General features: G+C 36.2%; 1 protein-coding gene across 1 annotated transcript in view; it reads right to left on the bottom strand.

Annotated features, from left to right (window-relative positions):
• Nucleotides 1-17413, bottom strand: part of CFTR (CF transmembrane conductance regulator) — a 265793-nt gene that overhangs the window by 158371 nt on the left and 90009 nt on the right. The window contains exons 10-11 of the mRNA XM_090287405.1: nucleotides 16460-16642; nucleotides 13513-13704 (exon numbers count right to left, since the gene is read on the bottom strand). Of these exons, the coding sequence (XP_090143531.1) occupies nucleotides 13513-13704; nucleotides 16460-16642 (375 nt within the window). The remainder of the gene's footprint in view (nucleotides 1-13512; nucleotides 13705-16459; nucleotides 16643-17413) is intronic.

The following is a 17413-nucleotide window of genomic DNA, read 5'->3' as shown; positions in this document are numbered from 1 at the left end:
TACTTCTGCCTTTCTGCATCTTTTGGCTATTTTTTCATTGCTGGCAAGTGGGGAGACAGAAACAACAATCTGATTGTCCTCTCCCAGTTCAGCTTTCACCATATACTGCTTCCTTTCCAGAGCCCCGCCTTGCTGCAATACTTTGAGCTCCTCTAAAAGTGCAGTGCTGTCCCTTGGCTCCAGGTTCATTTTATTCCCCAACCCAGACCTTGTACATTCTGTTCTCTTTCTGGAATGTTCTCCCTCTTCTTTACTTCAATGACTCTTACTCATTCATCATCTCTCATTTAAGATATCATTTCCTCCAGGAACACCTTGCCTGATCATCTAAGACCAGATAAAGTACCACTTCCCTGCACTCTGATAAGGATCCTATATTGTCCAATATCATATAACTTACCAAATGATATTGGTTTTTACTTGTTTATCTCCACTAGAATGAAAGCTCCTTGAGGACAAGAATTTTGTCTTGTTTATTAATAATTCCCAGAGTGTGACATAGTCCCTAGTTCAATGTTTGCAGTCACAAATATTTATTAAATAAATGTAATTAAATACATTTTATTTCAAAATATCTGTAGGTCAAAAGTTCATTGCAGACAGGGATCCTTGTTATACTTGCAGACAGTATACAGAATGCCTAACACAGTACTGTGTCCATAGTAGGAACTCAACAAATATTTATTGAAATTAATTTTTTAATTTATTAAATTTGATTCAAGGGTAACTATACCTTTTAAATAAAAATTAGGTATTATAGACTTGATTTTGCATCATATTAATGATAATACAATTGCCATTTCAAGGACTATTTTGTCTAGAGAATGCTTGCACTCAGAATTTTCAGAGAAAAACAAATTTCCATTTCTGGAAAGGTCTTTATGAACATTACTAAGTTCTAATGTTCTATTAAAGGTCTAAGGTTCTATTAAAATATAAGTGTAGAATCTTCTCTTAATCTTGTTTAGTTTGTCATTACCAGAAGATGGGAAACCCCAAGAGTGTAAGATCCAGAATCCCACTTCTTCCAGAGGGATATGTGTGATGATACAGCATGCCTTTTACCTTTGGAAAACAATAATTTTTTTCTGATATGAAGGCATGGCTTAAATATTTTAATTTTATTATCTGTTCATGAAATAGCTGGACTCAGTTATAATTAAATTTTTATACTACTGTTCTGTTAAAGTACCTAAATCTTTTATTCATTTCTTTTTTTTTCATTGTTGTTCTATTACAGTTGTTCCATTTTTCCCTCATTCCTCTCCCCTGCCCTGCGCACCCTCGCCCCTCTCCCACAGTCTGTCCCCACCCTGTTGTCCATGCCAATGGGTCCTTTATATTAGTTCCTTGACAAGACCCTTCCCTTCCTCCCCTTCTCTTTCACCCTCCTCCCCTCTGCTCACTATCAGTCTATTCCTTGTTTCCATGCCTCTGGTTCTATTTTGCTCATTTGTTTTGTTAATTAGCTTCCTGTATTAGGTGAGATCATACGGTATTTGCCTTAGTGAAATAAGCCAGGCTTACCTAAATCTTACTAAGAGAGTTTTAGGGCAAATTTGGTTTTAGGGATGTAATAACTCTCATTTGTTAAACTAATAATTAGTTACAGGCTTGTAACTAAAACCTAGTTCATAGTTCTAGAATTTAGCACATTTTCATTTTGACTGCAAACTCTGGGCAAAGTTATCATTAGATAACTAGAAAGTGAGAATTCGATATACCAATGTGTGCCAAGTGCTTAGCACAGCAGTGCTTACATGTGCTCTCTCAATAGATATTAGCTACTATTTCTTAAGTTCTAAGGTTCAAATGAAGTGAAATAATAGTTTCATTTGGGATATGCCACACTATTCCTATTTGGTTCTTGTTCAGTAGTCTTACAAAATAAATGTGCTTGTTTCATATTACAGTAAATAAATGGCAGTGCTTTCAAACTCAATTACCTACCAATAGCAAATTACAGGTGTGTCAAGGTACAGTCACTTAATGTGGTTTATTCTGGTTTAGGAAACACAGTTAAATGTGTTTCAAATATCTGTTTTAGAGCCCATTATATCTTGACTACTATTGAATGCAAATGTTAATTCCTATGGCACCTTTTTATTTACAGATCTCCCAACTGAATATTCCTGAATTCTCCTGTGATGGTACAATATATTGACCATCTAAAAGTTAAACTTCTGTTCAATGCAGGTTAGTTTTGGCCAGATCTGAAAATCCAGAGGTCAAATTTTAATTTAATTAATCTTGTGGTATCTGCATGATGGAATTTATTTTCCAGAACAGTTGTCAGCTCATTTCTTTGCTTACATCCCTCCCAAGTTTTTCATACTTCTTGCCAATATTCCTCCCAAGTTTCTTTTAGTAACTTCTTGCCAACTTCCCTCCCAATTTTTTCTTCCAGTGTCTTAAATATGAAAACTGTCAGGCAGTGGTGAAATAGACAACACAACAGATTTTACTTCAACTTACACATAAATGCTTTTATTGCAATTCATATGTAATGTTATTCATGACAAATACTTAATGTAACACTTTGTGTTACAAAAGAATCTCAACAATTTTTTGGAAACCAATTACATATCCTAAACCCCTGACCTCTTCTCACATCCTCCCCCTCCTCCCATCATGCACATTACAAAAGCCAATTACTTCTCCAAACCCAAGTACTTTTACAAGAGAGTGCCTTGCTGAGGAAAGACTCACCATCTAAACACTAGGCCACCTAGAATTTTCTTGCTGTCAGTTGTGGCGCTGTGTGGTAGAATAAGGAATTGGTGAAGTACAAAAGAGGTGATATTCTGGGAATAAAAAAGGCAAGAGAACAGTGAAGTCTGTCACTCTTTCAATAGGAAGTATGATTATAATCTCCTTAAGAGATAAGTTAATGAGGGCCCAATTATATTGATTACTCATTTTAAACTGGCAAAGTCTCCAGTACTAGTTACAAAAATTGCAAGTATTCAGGAGTACTCTAAGGATAGTTTGGGTACATGGAAAGAAAGAGAAAAGAGGATATTCATGGTCATAAGCACAAAAAAATGGTATTCAAAAAATAATTATCAATTTGCCTAGGAATCCATTCTACTATGATCTAGATCCAAAGTAGGATATATAAAAAAGACATGGAGATGTTCCTAAAAGAGGAGGACTGAAGGTCAAGAATCTCAACATGGTTTTCTCACTCATGTCTGCACATTACAAGTTATCCTGTCAGCACACAACTCTTTCTATGCCCTTCCCTGTGATAAAGTCTTTGAGCTATCCCACTGAGTGAATAATTTTCAACAAACTGAAATCAGAAAACTATGTGAAATATGTTGTGGGTGCTTTTTCTCACCAAGTAAATTTACACCTACCAGCCTACTCCTATGACACCAAGTATCATTACATACCCAAGTGCTCTGTAGATATTAGAGCTGAACAAAAACACGAAAATGAGGAAAAAATATTCCATTCTCATCTCCAGTTCTAAGTCTAGATGTAGTACATTAAGAAACAGATCATCTTTGGCAATCAAAATGAAAACATACTGAGTCATGAATGTTTGTATATGATGATAGGGGCCAGGCAGAGAATGTAAGGGATTATTCTGCTGGCAACAGCTGGTATTTCATGTTTTTACGCTTGAAGCTTCTCTACACTTACAAAAATAAAACTTTCATTTTTGAAGTTTCTCACTGACCTTTTACAAAAGTGTGAACACTTGTTTAACAGTAACAACAAAAATATAAAAATTGGAAACTCTAAAGTCAGCGAGAAGAGAAGAAACTTGATTTTGACTGTTAACATAATTGAGCACACTTGATTACTTTTGTCACTCCCAGTAATAATATGCTGTCATGTAAATCTCCGCAAATTCTTAGACTGTGAGTCTGATAACTTATTTTTTAGCAAAATTCTTGCAACTGACATGCCTACTTCAAAATATTTCTGAAACAGTTATTGAATAAGAATTTACCCTTCTGTGTATCAATGTGCTAGGTGAAGTATACCAATATAAATTTTTTAGAATTATAGTTCTTAAGAAATATACCATGTAGTTTGATAGATAACACCATTTAGGAAACTTTCATAAAAGAGAACAGCATATACTAATGTACTCATTATACTCACCACATTTGCCAGCTTAAAGTACAAGGAATTTTAGTTTTTGCTTTTTTTTTTTTTTTTAATTCCTATCCAGCAAAGCTATCATTTAGAATGGAAGGACAGATAAAGTGCTTTCAAGACAAAGTAAAGCTAAAGGAGTTCATCATCACAAGCCCTTATGATATGAAATGCTTAAGGGACTTATTTAAGAAAAAGAGGATCAAAACTATGAACATTAAAATGACAATAGCCCTGGCTGGTGTAGCTCAGTGGGTTGAGCACCGGCCTGCAAACCAAAGGGTTGCAGGTTTAATTCCCAGTCAGGGCACATGTCTGGGTCATGGGCCAGGGCCCTAGTTGGAGGGGTATGAGAGGCAACCATAGATTAATGTTCCTCTCCCTCTCTTTCTCCCTCCCTTCTCCTCTCTCTAAAAAATAAATAAAATCTTAAATAAAAATGACAATAAACTGACAACTATCAACAACAGAACATAAAAAATAAAGAAAAACTAAGCAAACAACCAAAATAGGAATAGAATCATAGATATGGGAATCATTTGGAGGGTTATCAGCTGGGAGGGAGAAGGTGAAGAAATGGGAAAATGGTGCAGGGATTAAGTATAATTGGTAGATACAAAATAGACAAGAGGAAGTTAAGAATAATATAGGAAAGGGTGAAGCCAAAGAACTTGTATGCGTGACCCATGGACATGAACTAAGGGGGGTGGGATTGCTGGAGGGAAGGAGGTTACTGGGGTGGAGAGAAGCAAAGGGAAAAGAAATTGGGACAACTGTAACAGCATAATCAATAAAATATACTTTTTTAAAAAGTACAAGGAATTTTAGGAAATGCTGAATGCTTTTGCCTATCATAAGATGACTAAAAAGGTCCAAATCAGTTGTAAAAGTCAACAGGACAGGTTGTTAGGAATGAAATGCTAAGTGTTTTATTTCACATAAAAAATGGAGGTCGTCATCATTATTAATAATTTTTTGTTAAAGTGTACTTAGTGGGGTTCTCCACTGGCACCATGTTAGTGAGACCTGTGATCTTTCTGCCTTGGTGAGGTATCTCAGTTCTATGTAATTCAGCTCCACATCCTTTCTTCCTAAACCCATAGCAGTTCTAACTGTCCCCTTTCCAATTCCATTTCTCTTCACTTCTAATTTCTTGAGGAAAATACTCACTCTTCCTGAAGGCTCATTTTTCCTGATGCACTTTGCTATAAATGCAAATATTAAGTGCATAAAGATGATTTTCCTTATATTCTCACAATTCCTCTGCTTTACTTTGTCTCTCCTGATTATCATAACCATTATCTGAATTACTGAAATAGCTATTAGTGTCCCTCATTCTAGTCAGAATAACAAATAGTACTACTATTACTACTACTACTAATACTTTCCATGTGCCAAAAGCATACAGAAAACCCTACAATGTAGGTAATATTATCACCATATTGCAGAGGATAAAACTCAGCACTCAGCACTCAACAAGGACAAGTAACTTTCTTTAGTAACCCAGATCTGTCAGATTTCAAAATCTATGTTCTTTCTCCTATTCCACAAAGCTTTGAATTATGTCCACATTAATTCTGCTCCTTATATTACAACCAAAGTGATATATTTAAAATGCAAAGCTGATGGGATCATACTCCTAATTAAAGCTCTTCAAGACCAATTCCTGAGACTGGTATACAAGGCTCTCAAGACAGGACCCTCCAGTTTCATTTCTTACCAGTCAGTCACTGTCCCCAATTATACTATGGCTCTCTTAAGACACCTGTGGTCCCCTGTAATAAGCAAGTGGTTTTATGTACCACTTTTCTGCTCACACATTTTCCTCTGTACATAATACCTTTTCTGTATTTACTCAGCCTTCAAGGTATTCATTTTTACAGAAAGCTTCCCAGAACTGTCCAGGCTGGCTAACAGCCCTCACCTGGGCTTTCAATACTGCCCTGAGAGTACCTCTGACCCAACACTTGCTGTATTATATTGAAATGGTCTCTTTATGTATGTTTTCCCCCAACTACCCTCTAAGTTCTTTGTGGAAAGGTATAATAATGTTTTCATTTTGTACTCTCCTTGTTCCCACCACAGTGAACAGTGTCTGGCATAAGGTAATCACATAGTACTGTTTGGGGTCTGAAAGGGACATAGATATTGGAATCACCTCCCAATCCCACTGCCATTTCTGGAGCATGGAACCAATGTTCACACATTATAAATCATTGGGATCTATGTCATCTGTTTTCTTCTAGAGAATAGTCCAACTTTTGTTGAGTGGGTTATGAAGACCAACTACCATATTTATAGATGACCAGTTTTATAACTTTCTCTTATAACTATTTTGTGAACATCAAAATTCATACTGAATGATTTTTATTACTTTTTGGCTTCATGGTTCTCCTTCTTAATTACACCAAGCTCCAGCTTGTCTCCACAGTAGTCACTTATTAACAAGAACTAACTCTCAGTCACATTTATCTTATGTCATGCTCTCTAGCAATATTCTCGACCTCAAAAGAAATAGAACAAACCATTGATCACCAGAGGGGAGTGCGGTTGGGGGACTGGGTAAAAAATGTGAAGGGATTAATAAGTACAAATTGGTAGTTACATAATGTCACAGGGATGTGAAGTATAGCACAGGAAACATAGTCAATAATATTGCAATAACTATGTATGGTGCCTGGCAGGTACTGGAAATACTGGGGGACACTTTAAAGTGTACAGTTGTCTAATCACTATGTCACACAACTGAAACTAATACAAAATAATTTTGAATGTAACTGCAATTGAAAAATAAAATTAGAGACTTCCGGCCAAGATGGAGGCTTAGACGGACACGCTAGGTCTCCCTCTACAACTAGAGAGGAATACAACTACTTCAAAACAAAGGATAACTAGAAATTCCAGAAAATAAAACTACACGGAAGCCCAACATATGAAGTTATAAACCAGCGGTGCCATTTGGGCAGGTAAGAGTTAAAGAGGGCAGCGCTGTTTGCGGTCCCACCTGGGACAGTGGCGGGGCGGCGAAAAATCCCGGCTGCAGTCAAGCCCCTGGCAGTGCACGACCCCAGCGCTGGGGAAAGCAGCCACTGCATCGCCTTGAACAGTGAGGCCCAGGGGGGCAGGAGGACGGATCCTGGTCTCCTAGCTAAATAACTGTGTGAATCCATCTTGGACCCCCGCCCCCAAAGAAAGCACCACAGGGCTGCGAAATAGGTCGTGGACAGGCAGGCGCCGGTCGCTGATTTGTGACGCACACAGGCACTGCCCCGGACAGCCGGCCCAAGAAAACAAAACGCATCTGTCAAAATGAGGCAGACAACTATAGAAATCCCGGTGGCACAGCTCACCAGGCAACAGATAGAGAACCTGACAGATGAACAGATAAGAAACCTGTCAGAGGCTCAGTTCTGGGCCATTGTTATCAGGTGGCTTACAGAATTCACAAAAGAGCAGGAAAAAGATAAGAAAGAAGCGAAAAACAATCATAACGAAAGGAACAAAACAACATACGAGACAGATGGTGAGGAAAAAAAATCCAGAGTTCATTTCAACAAACTGGAATATGGAGAAGGAACAAGCAGTCAACCAATGCAGAGAGAGGAAATGGGAAGCAACAATGAGAGGATCAGAAACCTCTGGGACAGCTATAAAAGGCCCAACATAAGAATCATTGGTTTGCCAGAGAGTGAGGAAGATGAACTAGAACTTGAAAAATTGAGTGAAAATATAATAAAGGAGAACTTCCCAGACTTGGGGAAGGGAATAGACTTGCAGGTCCAGGAAGCAAGGAGAGTTCCCAAGAGACTGGACCCAGGGAGAACCACTCCAAGACACATTATAATCAAAATGTCAAAAATTAAAGATAAAGAGAGAATCTTAAAAGCAGCAAGAGAGAAGAAAAGAATTATGTACAAAGGGGTCCCAATTAGACTATCAGCTGACTTCTCAAGGGAGACCCTACAGGCAAGAAGGGACTGGCAAGAAATATTCAAAGTAATGAAAATCCAAAACCTACAACCACGAATACTCTATCCAGCGAAATTGTCATTCAGAATAGAAGGACAGAGAAAGTGTTTCCAGGACAAAATAAAACTGAAAGAGTTCATTAGATCCAAACCACTGTTATATGAGATGTTAAAGGGACTGGTTTAAAAAACAGAAGTTAGGGAGATGAAACAAAGGCAAACTAAACAGGCAACGAGAGTGGAAAAGGAACTGTGGGTACGGGAAGCATATTGGGGGGAGGTCAACAGGGAGGGGGAGTGGGGAGAGGGAGGGAGATGATATAGGAATTGGGGATCATGGTAGGAGGGAATGGAATAGACGGAGAGAGGTTGGGAGGAACTGTATGCACAACAAATGGACATAATCTAAAAAGGGGGGACAACTGGAGGGAGGGGGGCCACCGGGTGGAGGGGAGCAGAGGGAAGGGAAATTGGCACAAATGTAATATTTTAATCAATAAAACACATTAAATCTGAAAAAAAAATAAAATTAAATTAAATTAAAAAATAAAATAAAAATACTAGTAAATAAAGGTAATAGAAATAAGCTAATAGTTACTGAATAGCTAATTTGTACCAGATACTTTATCAGCCACCTTATATTTATTGAATATTTCATTTTCTTTTGTCAATAATACAGTGACCATTTACTCATCAATCTCCCACTTTTCTGCATCAACTTAACCTTCTCTCTACTGGCATCTCTAATATTCTTAATCAAAAATTTCCTACAAGGTCATAATTTTCACCCTTGTCACCACTGAAATTCCAGAGTGAATCAAACCATTGGAGGGAATTAGCTTTCTGCTCTCTCTGGAGATTATTCCTTATATTAGGTAAAACCAGATTGATTCCCATGCTTTCATCTTTACTCCTATAGAAATGGCTTTCTTTTTCCATTATATTGTATTTTTTATTGATATGTGTCTTTCTCCTACTGGTCCATGAATCTCTGAAGTATATGGACTTTATATTATTTATATTTTCATAAAATACAGCAAGTCTCAATAAATGTTTTCAAAATAAAGATGTCTTCTTCTAGATTAAAAGTTAATGAGGTGAGGACTTCCAGCCAAGATGGAGGCATAGACAGACATGCTGCATCTCCCTCCACAACTAAGAAGGAATACAACTACCTCAAAACTAGAAACAACCAGAAGTTCCGGAAAATCAAACTGCATCAAAGTCCAGCAAACAAAGATATAAAGACGAAATACTCATCCAGACAGGTAGGCGGGGCAGAGCCAGGGTGGAGAGGATGCAGTGTGGTGGTGGCGGCAGTGGCAGGCTGGCGGAAAGTGCAGTCATACGTTTTAAAAAGTCAGGAGGGACACCTAGGGAGCTTTCCCAGCTCCTCACAGGACTTCACAGCACATAGTCCCAGCACCGGGGAAAATAAAGCCTTATTGCTTCTGACTATGGACACCAGTGGGTGTTGGGGTGAAGGAAAAAACTGCTGGTCTCTCAGCAGAGTCTGCTTGTTTAAAGGGCTCCCACAGTCCTAGAACGTCTGCAGACTCACCCACTCTGGGAACGACGACCAGGGCAGCAGCTAGAGGGGTGTCAGTCTGGTGCAGAAGTGGGAGAGGTACCTGAAAATGGGATGAGTGATGGGCAGGCAGCATTGTTCCCTCTCGGACCCCTCCCCCACATACAGCGCCACAACATGGTGAAACAGGTCGCCCTGTACTGATGAATCCCTAATGCTCCACCCCTTACAATGTAACAGGAGCAACAGCTCTACCTGGGATGTGGAGGCAAACAAACACAGGAACCTGTCTGAATGAGGAGACAAAGAACTATGGCCCAAAGTGGAAACTGATCAAGGTTCCAGCAGGAGAACTAAGTGACAAGAAGATAGCCAACCTAACAGATGAAGAATTCAAAACACTGGTGATAAAGATGCTCACAGCCTTGACAGATATGCTTGAGTATGGCAAACACATAACAGAAGAAGTGAAGGCTATGCTAAGTGAAACGAAGGAAAATCCACACAAAACCAATGGTGAAGGGAAGGAAACCAGAGTTCAAATCAGTGATTTGGAACATAAGGAAGAAAAAAACAGTCAACCAGTGCAGAATGAGGAAGAATTGAAAAAATGAGAAAAACTTTCCAAATTTTGTGAAGGAGATAGACATACAGGTCCAGGAAGCACAGAGGGTCCCGGGCGAGCTGGACCTAGAGGGGACCACACCAGGACGCATCATGATTGAGATGCCAAAGGTGAAAGATAAAGACAGAGTCCTGGGGGCAGCAAGAGAGAGGTGGAGAGTTGCCTACAAGGGGATGCCTGGAGGACTATCAGTTGATTTCTCAGAGAACATTTTGCTGGCAGGAAGGGACTGGCAAACAGTATTCAATGTGATGAAAGAAAACCTGCAACCAGGATTACTCTATCCATCAAAGCTATCATTTAGAATGGAAGGGCAGATGAAGTGCTTCCCAGACAAGATGAAGCTAAAGGGGTTCATCATCACCAAGCCATTATTATATAACATGTCAAAGGGACTTACTTAAGTAAAAGAAGATCAAAACTATGAACACTAAAATGACAACAAACTCACAACTATCAACAACTGAATCTAAAAAATAAAAACAAAATCCAACTAAGCAACCCAGAATAGGAACAGGATCATAGGTATGGGGATCATTTGGAGGGTTATCAGCTGGGAGGGGGAGAAATGGGGATATGGTGCAGGGATTAAAAAGCATAATCGGTTGGTACAAAATAGACAGGGGGAAGTTAAGAATAACATAGGAAAGGGTGAAGCCAAAGAACTTATATGCATGACCCATGGACATGAACTAAGTGGCGTGGGATTGCTGGAGGGAAGGAGGCTACTGGGCAGAGGGGAGCAAAGGGGAAAAAATTGGAACTACTGTACCAACATAATCAATAAAATATACTTTAAAAAAGTTATGAGGCATAAAAGACCATATGATTTCACTTATGTTAAATATCCAGAATAGAGACTCTTTAGAGACTGAAAGTTGCGTAAGGCTGATAGAGTAGGTATGAAGAAATAAAAATTGATTTTAATGGGGTTTCTTTTAAAGTGGTTGAAAATGTGGTGATGGTTGTTCAACCCTGTGAATATAATAAAAAAGACTAAATTATAACAAAATAATTTTAAGGCTGACTATGAAATAATAAAAAAATCAACAATATGTTCTTCCTTTTATCATCTTTCTTTCCTTCTTTTAACAGCTTTATGGAAATATAATTCACATACCATACAATCATTTATTAAAACATACTCAATATACTATGCACCTTTTAGCAAATGGCCCATGTCTTACTCAACTTGGTATTTTCAAGACCTAGCACAGTATTCAGAATTTAGTACATGCTCATTATATGAATGAAAGACCACTAGCTCTGAACTTATTACTAATAATATAACTATGCCATATTTGGGTTAAACATAATTTTTTAGGTTTACTTGGGGGAATCAAACCACCACAATAATATTATTTCTATGGGAAAAGGCATATTTAAAGCAAAGTATAAGCCTACCAGAAACCTTCCAACACTTTTCCACTAATAAATAAATAAATAAATAGATCTCATACTTTATTTTGCAAGGCACTAGCATTCCTACATCCAAGTCCCCTCCTAGACAAATATCTATGTTCTTTAGGAACACTCAGATTTTTTATAACAAATCTACTGAGTGTTCCAACCTCCAGGTTATGAAACACTATTCCTGGAAGAAGACCTTTTGAGAAATGAAGAATATCTTCTTCAAAGTAAATCTAGCAGTTTTTCAGGATAGCTTTTATCTTCATTATGGTTCCAGAGAGGATAGAAAAATAAGAGAATAGAACTTTTTAAAAACTGTTGAATGAGTTTGCATATACATAGAGAGCCATTTATACAAGTACGCAGTCCTTTTGTAAAATTTGCAGTTTCTATCTATTCCACAATTAGCCATGTTCTATTTTCCATGCACTGTATTCTGTTTTATTTTATTCCCACTGCAATTTTTTCCACTAAAGGTGACTTAAAGAAATCCACTAGTGTCAAATGCCATCTATCAAAGAAGTGATTTTGAATCAAAGTAACTATTCAGGAAATACTTCTGAAAACCTCATAATAATATATTCCCTGTAATTATTTATATCAATAATTATTGAAGCTTCCATCATATAATTTATGTTTCAGATAGCACAAGATCCCCACACTCACTTCACTTGATATACTTCATGTATTTCCAAATAATTAGTCCATTCCCCAATATTGTTGTAAAATGAGACAACAGTATCATTTTCATTTAGCTTCCATTTCAGAGAATTACAATCACTAAAGATTATATAGCTATATGTTGAAGGCCAAACAATAAAATAAAATGCAAGTTTACCTATGATTCTCTACTGGCAGGGAAACATTCATTCCATTAGACTATGGTATTAGTAAAATTATTGAAAACCTCATATAATTTTGAAATACCTTTTTAAAAAATGCATGCCATATAAATGTCCATTTGAGGCAAGAGATAGCATAGGAAGAAATCTGAGACTGTTGTTATTGCTGGCCAGCATTTAGAGTCCTGGTTGCCAGGCAATGCCTTTTATCACTTATGTAGGATAGATACTAAACCAAGGCAAGGAGGAGGAGGGAGATGTGTCTCACCCAATGACCCAGCAGTCCCGAGCCTGGTTTGATAAGATTGTCAGGCCTTCCAAACATCACAAGCAAAACTATGATATTATAGGGGGAAGGAAGAGTCCTGAGATTGGGCTTCTGTAAGCTTCTGTAACAATCTTACTAAGATTGTCAGGTGTTCTGAACATCCCAAGGCCTAGAAGGTGGGAAAGAAGTCCTTGAAATTCTATCTACCATTTCCACTATCTGGGAAAGAACCCACACACATACCTATGGTTGGGTAGTCATGTCCCACTGGGGGAAGCTGGCACCACTTTTACCTACCAATCAATATGTAACTTCTTCATCCCCATTCCACCAACTATGTAAGTCCTCAGAACAAAGGACCTGGGGCTTATGCAACCCCTGCTCTCCCCTTTCACCCCCACCTGACAAGGCCTATTCTCTTCCATTAGAACATATCACTAATAAACCCTGATTGCACACTAATAGACTAGCTGATCTGTCATTCTTTACTGCATCAAAATAAGAAGCAGGTTTCTTCCAGTAACACATTGAGGACATTTTCTCACTAATGAATGAACAAAATTCTCACCATTTCATAAAGCGTTTTTGTTCTAACCAAACAAGTCCACCATTTTAAAAGTAAAGTATACCTTCTTTATGGTTTTGTGAAAACATGATTAATATATGTATACTGACATTAAATAGGAAGCTAAATATATAATTTAAGTAGTATAAAGATGTCATATGCATAATCATAAAATCTTCACATAATTACTTACCTCTTCTAGTTGGCATGCTTTGATGACACTCCTGTATCTATACTCATCATAGCAAACACCAAAGATAATGTTTTCTTTAATGGTTCCCGGCATGATCCATGAAAATTGAGAGCAGAAAGAAATTCTTCCACTGTGCTTAATTTTACCCTGAGAAGGCTCCAGTTCTCCCATAAGCATCATTAGAAGGGAGGTCTAGAAATAAAACCATTGTTATTAAGTCATTTGATCAAATCACTCCCAGAATGGTCTTGCTTCCAACTGTCATCCTAAATAGAGGTATCTATTCTGATCTTGAAAGATTCTATATTAATTCATTTAATTCAAAATTTATTAAGCACTTCCTGTTTTGGGTACACTGATAGTGAACTAAAAAGTGGAAAACCAAAGATGCAACATAGAATTATTATTATAAATATAACCAATAAAAACACCCACCTCCCTAACTTCTAAAATTTGGAATGCCCTTGGATTTTTACCTTGGCACCTTTCTCTTCTTATCAACATTTTTTCCATTGGAATCTCACCTAGCCCCATATATTTACACTGCTATCCTCAACTTCCTTGAAACCAGATTTGTATATCCAAATAAGATCTCTGTTTGGATGTCAAAGAGGTATTTTAAAGTTAACATTCCAAAATCAATCTGTAACCCAAACCTGTTTCTCCCATAACATTCTCAATAAATGGAAACTTCATCCTTCCAGTTTTAGTCCAAAAACCTTGGGCTCCTCCTTGAGTCTTCCATTTTTCTCATATGCCATGTTCAATCTCTCTAACCTGTTGTATCTTTCTTGGAAGCATATCCTGAATCTTACTTTAATTCGATTCCTACCAGGAGTAATACAGCATTGTCCTTTGCCTGGATTAGCACAATAGCCTTTTAACTCATCCCCTTGCTTCTTCCCTTGTTTTCCTACAACCTGTTCTCAAAGTGACACTATCAAAATGTATTTGCATATCTCTTATTATGATGAATAAAGTACAATATCTTTTCATATGTTAAAGGCCACTTCTATTTTCATTTTTGGTGCAATATCTGTTCACATACTTTATATATTTTTCTAATGGGTTGTTTGTATGTTTTTTCTAAATTTTAGGATCACTTTATTTAGAGAGAGATTATTCCTTTATACAATATAAATTGCATATATTTACTTCAGTATGACATTTTTCCCCTTTGATTTCCTTGTACAAATAGTTTTTTTTTTAATATGGTTTAATTTATCTTTTATTTTATGACTTCTGTACTTTGAGTCATAGAAAAGCTTTCTTCCTCCATGTTTTTTTTTTTTTCTTTCTCTTTAGGCATCCTCCAATATTTTCTTTAAGCATCCTATCATCTTATTTTTTGCTTATTCTTTCATCTGTTTCAAATTCATCAGGTTTATTATGTGAGACTTGGATATAATTTTTTGTTTGCCCTTCATGTGGCTGTCCAGTTGTCCAACACCATTTACTGAATATTCTATTTTTCCTCACTGATTTTAGATGCAACTTTTATCAAATACTAATTCCTTTATGCATTTAGATCTATTTTCATAGCTTTAATTCTATTCCACTGTTTCATCTATTATTTATATACCAGTAATTCACTTTTTAAAATTATTGAGCCTTTATAATTTAATATAATGTATCAATATCATTAAATTATATCATTTTAGGTTAAAAAATACATAAATATATATACATATACATACTCATATTTATTGACATATATAAATAATTTATATATTTATGCAGTTATCGATATTTTGGTATTCTGAGAGATATGATGTTAAATGAAAGCATCATTAAATATGTAAATACATAAAATACAAAAATATTAATAAAACTTTGAAGACACTATATTTATTTAAAAATAAGCAAAAGCAGAAGCTAATAGTTCATTCTATATGTCTAATGTTCAGTTTTTATATCCAAACTAAAGCTTAGTACCAAAGCATGGCCAGGATGAATGATGGAGACTATATAGTGTCAGGGGTTGTCAGCAAGGCAACAGAACTATTTCAGTTGTGTTGGAAATAACAGATAAACTGAAAATCCCCACACCTCTGGGCAGATGTGGCAAGCAAGCGCTGAAGAGTCTTATACCAATATCACTTAATTAAAATAATTTAAGGACATTTCCTAAATGAAAGACACTTAATGTAGACTAGAACAAAAAAAACACCATTTTTTCTCAAAGATGTTTAACAAATTTATAGCTCTGATTTGCATCTCTAATTTGATTCCTTCATGCGCTTTAAATTTATTTCCTAAGGAGAACAAGTGTTCTATCATTATCTGAACAATAACTTATGTCCTTGAAGATGACGATCAAGTCTTCTCTTCTCCTGACAGTGAGGTTTGAGACTTTAGCTGTTTTCACTTTCTAATTTATGACAAAAAGTAACATGGAGTGTGTGTGTTTGGATGTGGGGGAAGGGAGGCTGATCAACACTGAATAAATTAACATTCCTATGTATTTCCTTTAAATAACTATCTCACTCAACAATATTTCTCTTAATAAATAATAAGCAAATCTGAGTTCATTTTCCAAAATTCTAACATCAACAAAATGGGGACATTTTGCCTATGTGGTTACAGAGGTAAAATCTGAGCTATGATTTTCCTGGACCAGTTCTGAAAAAATGTATGTGCCACAGGCTCATAAATATGGATAATTCATTTGTTCAGTAGTTATTTAATGCCCACCATGTACAGGACACTGTGTGGAGAGCTGTACAAAATTTAAAGATGTAGAAGAGTCACTGGAAATAATATTAATAAGGGCTAAAGGATGTTATCAGTGGAATCACTTATATTATAAGAAACACTACATGAAAGCATTCTTCTAATACCAATGTAGGAATTTCTCCAAAATACTTTTTTATACTACAAACTAAAAAAAGAAAAAAGAGGGGCATGCCAAATTAAGATCTTAATGATAAGGAATAAAAGAGACTACCTTGCCTGCTCCAGTAGATCCAGCAATCGCCAACAACTGTCCTCTTTCTATCTTGAAATTGATATCTTTCAGGACAGGAGTACCAAGAAGAGAGAAGTTATTGAAGAACAGGCTGTTATCACCATTGGAAATGTTTCTATTATTATTGTTTTGTTTTGAATTCTCAAATAATTCCCCAAATCCCTGTAGGAAAACATAGAAAATAAAAAAGTAGGCCTTCCAGATATTTTCAATAGTTATTTATCTTACATATGATGAGTTTCAAAAGCACATGGACCATGATCCATACATTACAGCATATAATTATACAACCCATGATTCCTAGAGCACATGATCTAAAATATTTGAAAATTACAATATTTAATCGAAAGATAGTTTTAATTTCTTAATTGTTACTGACCATCAAGTTAAAAAGACCTGTCTATATAAATATAAATATTTATATGTACACCTTTTCCTATAGGCTGGATACATAAACATTATAATTTAATCTTCAGCATAATAATAATATATGAGGTAAGATTTGATATTTCCTTTTTTCAAAGCTGTAGACTGTGATTCAGAGAAACCTAAAGTCACATAACTAATAAGCCAGAGTTGAATTATAACCCAAATCTGACTTCTATTCTGTCATGTTGGTAGTACTTTCCTCTGAAAAGCTCAAATTATTTCTTTAAGTAGTTATTACTAAACATAAATGTGACAACACTGTCAGATGACTTAACAAATCCCATTTACCCAAGAAAGCAGTCATGTCTTACCTAGCTTAGAATAGATGTTAGAAATGAGTTGAAGGATAATGCATTTCAATTAAGTACTTAGTTGATTGCTTAATTTTCAATAATTTAATTAATTAATATATAAACCATCTGCATTTTATTATAATATTATGCTTTTTATTTTTTTACTTTATTTTTATTGTTGATGCTATTACGGATGTCCCATTTGCCCACC

Source organism: Furipterus horrens, unplaced genomic scaffold (genome assembly GCF_987537825.1).
Source record: "Furipterus horrens unplaced genomic scaffold, mFurHor1.1.pri manual_scaffold_9, whole genome shotgun sequence".
NCBI classification, from domain to species: Eukaryota; Metazoa; Chordata; class Mammalia; order Chiroptera; family Furipteridae; genus Furipterus; species Furipterus horrens.
The sequence above is the reverse complement of the archived record's forward strand: the minus strand, read 5'-3'. Positions and strand labels throughout refer to the sequence as shown.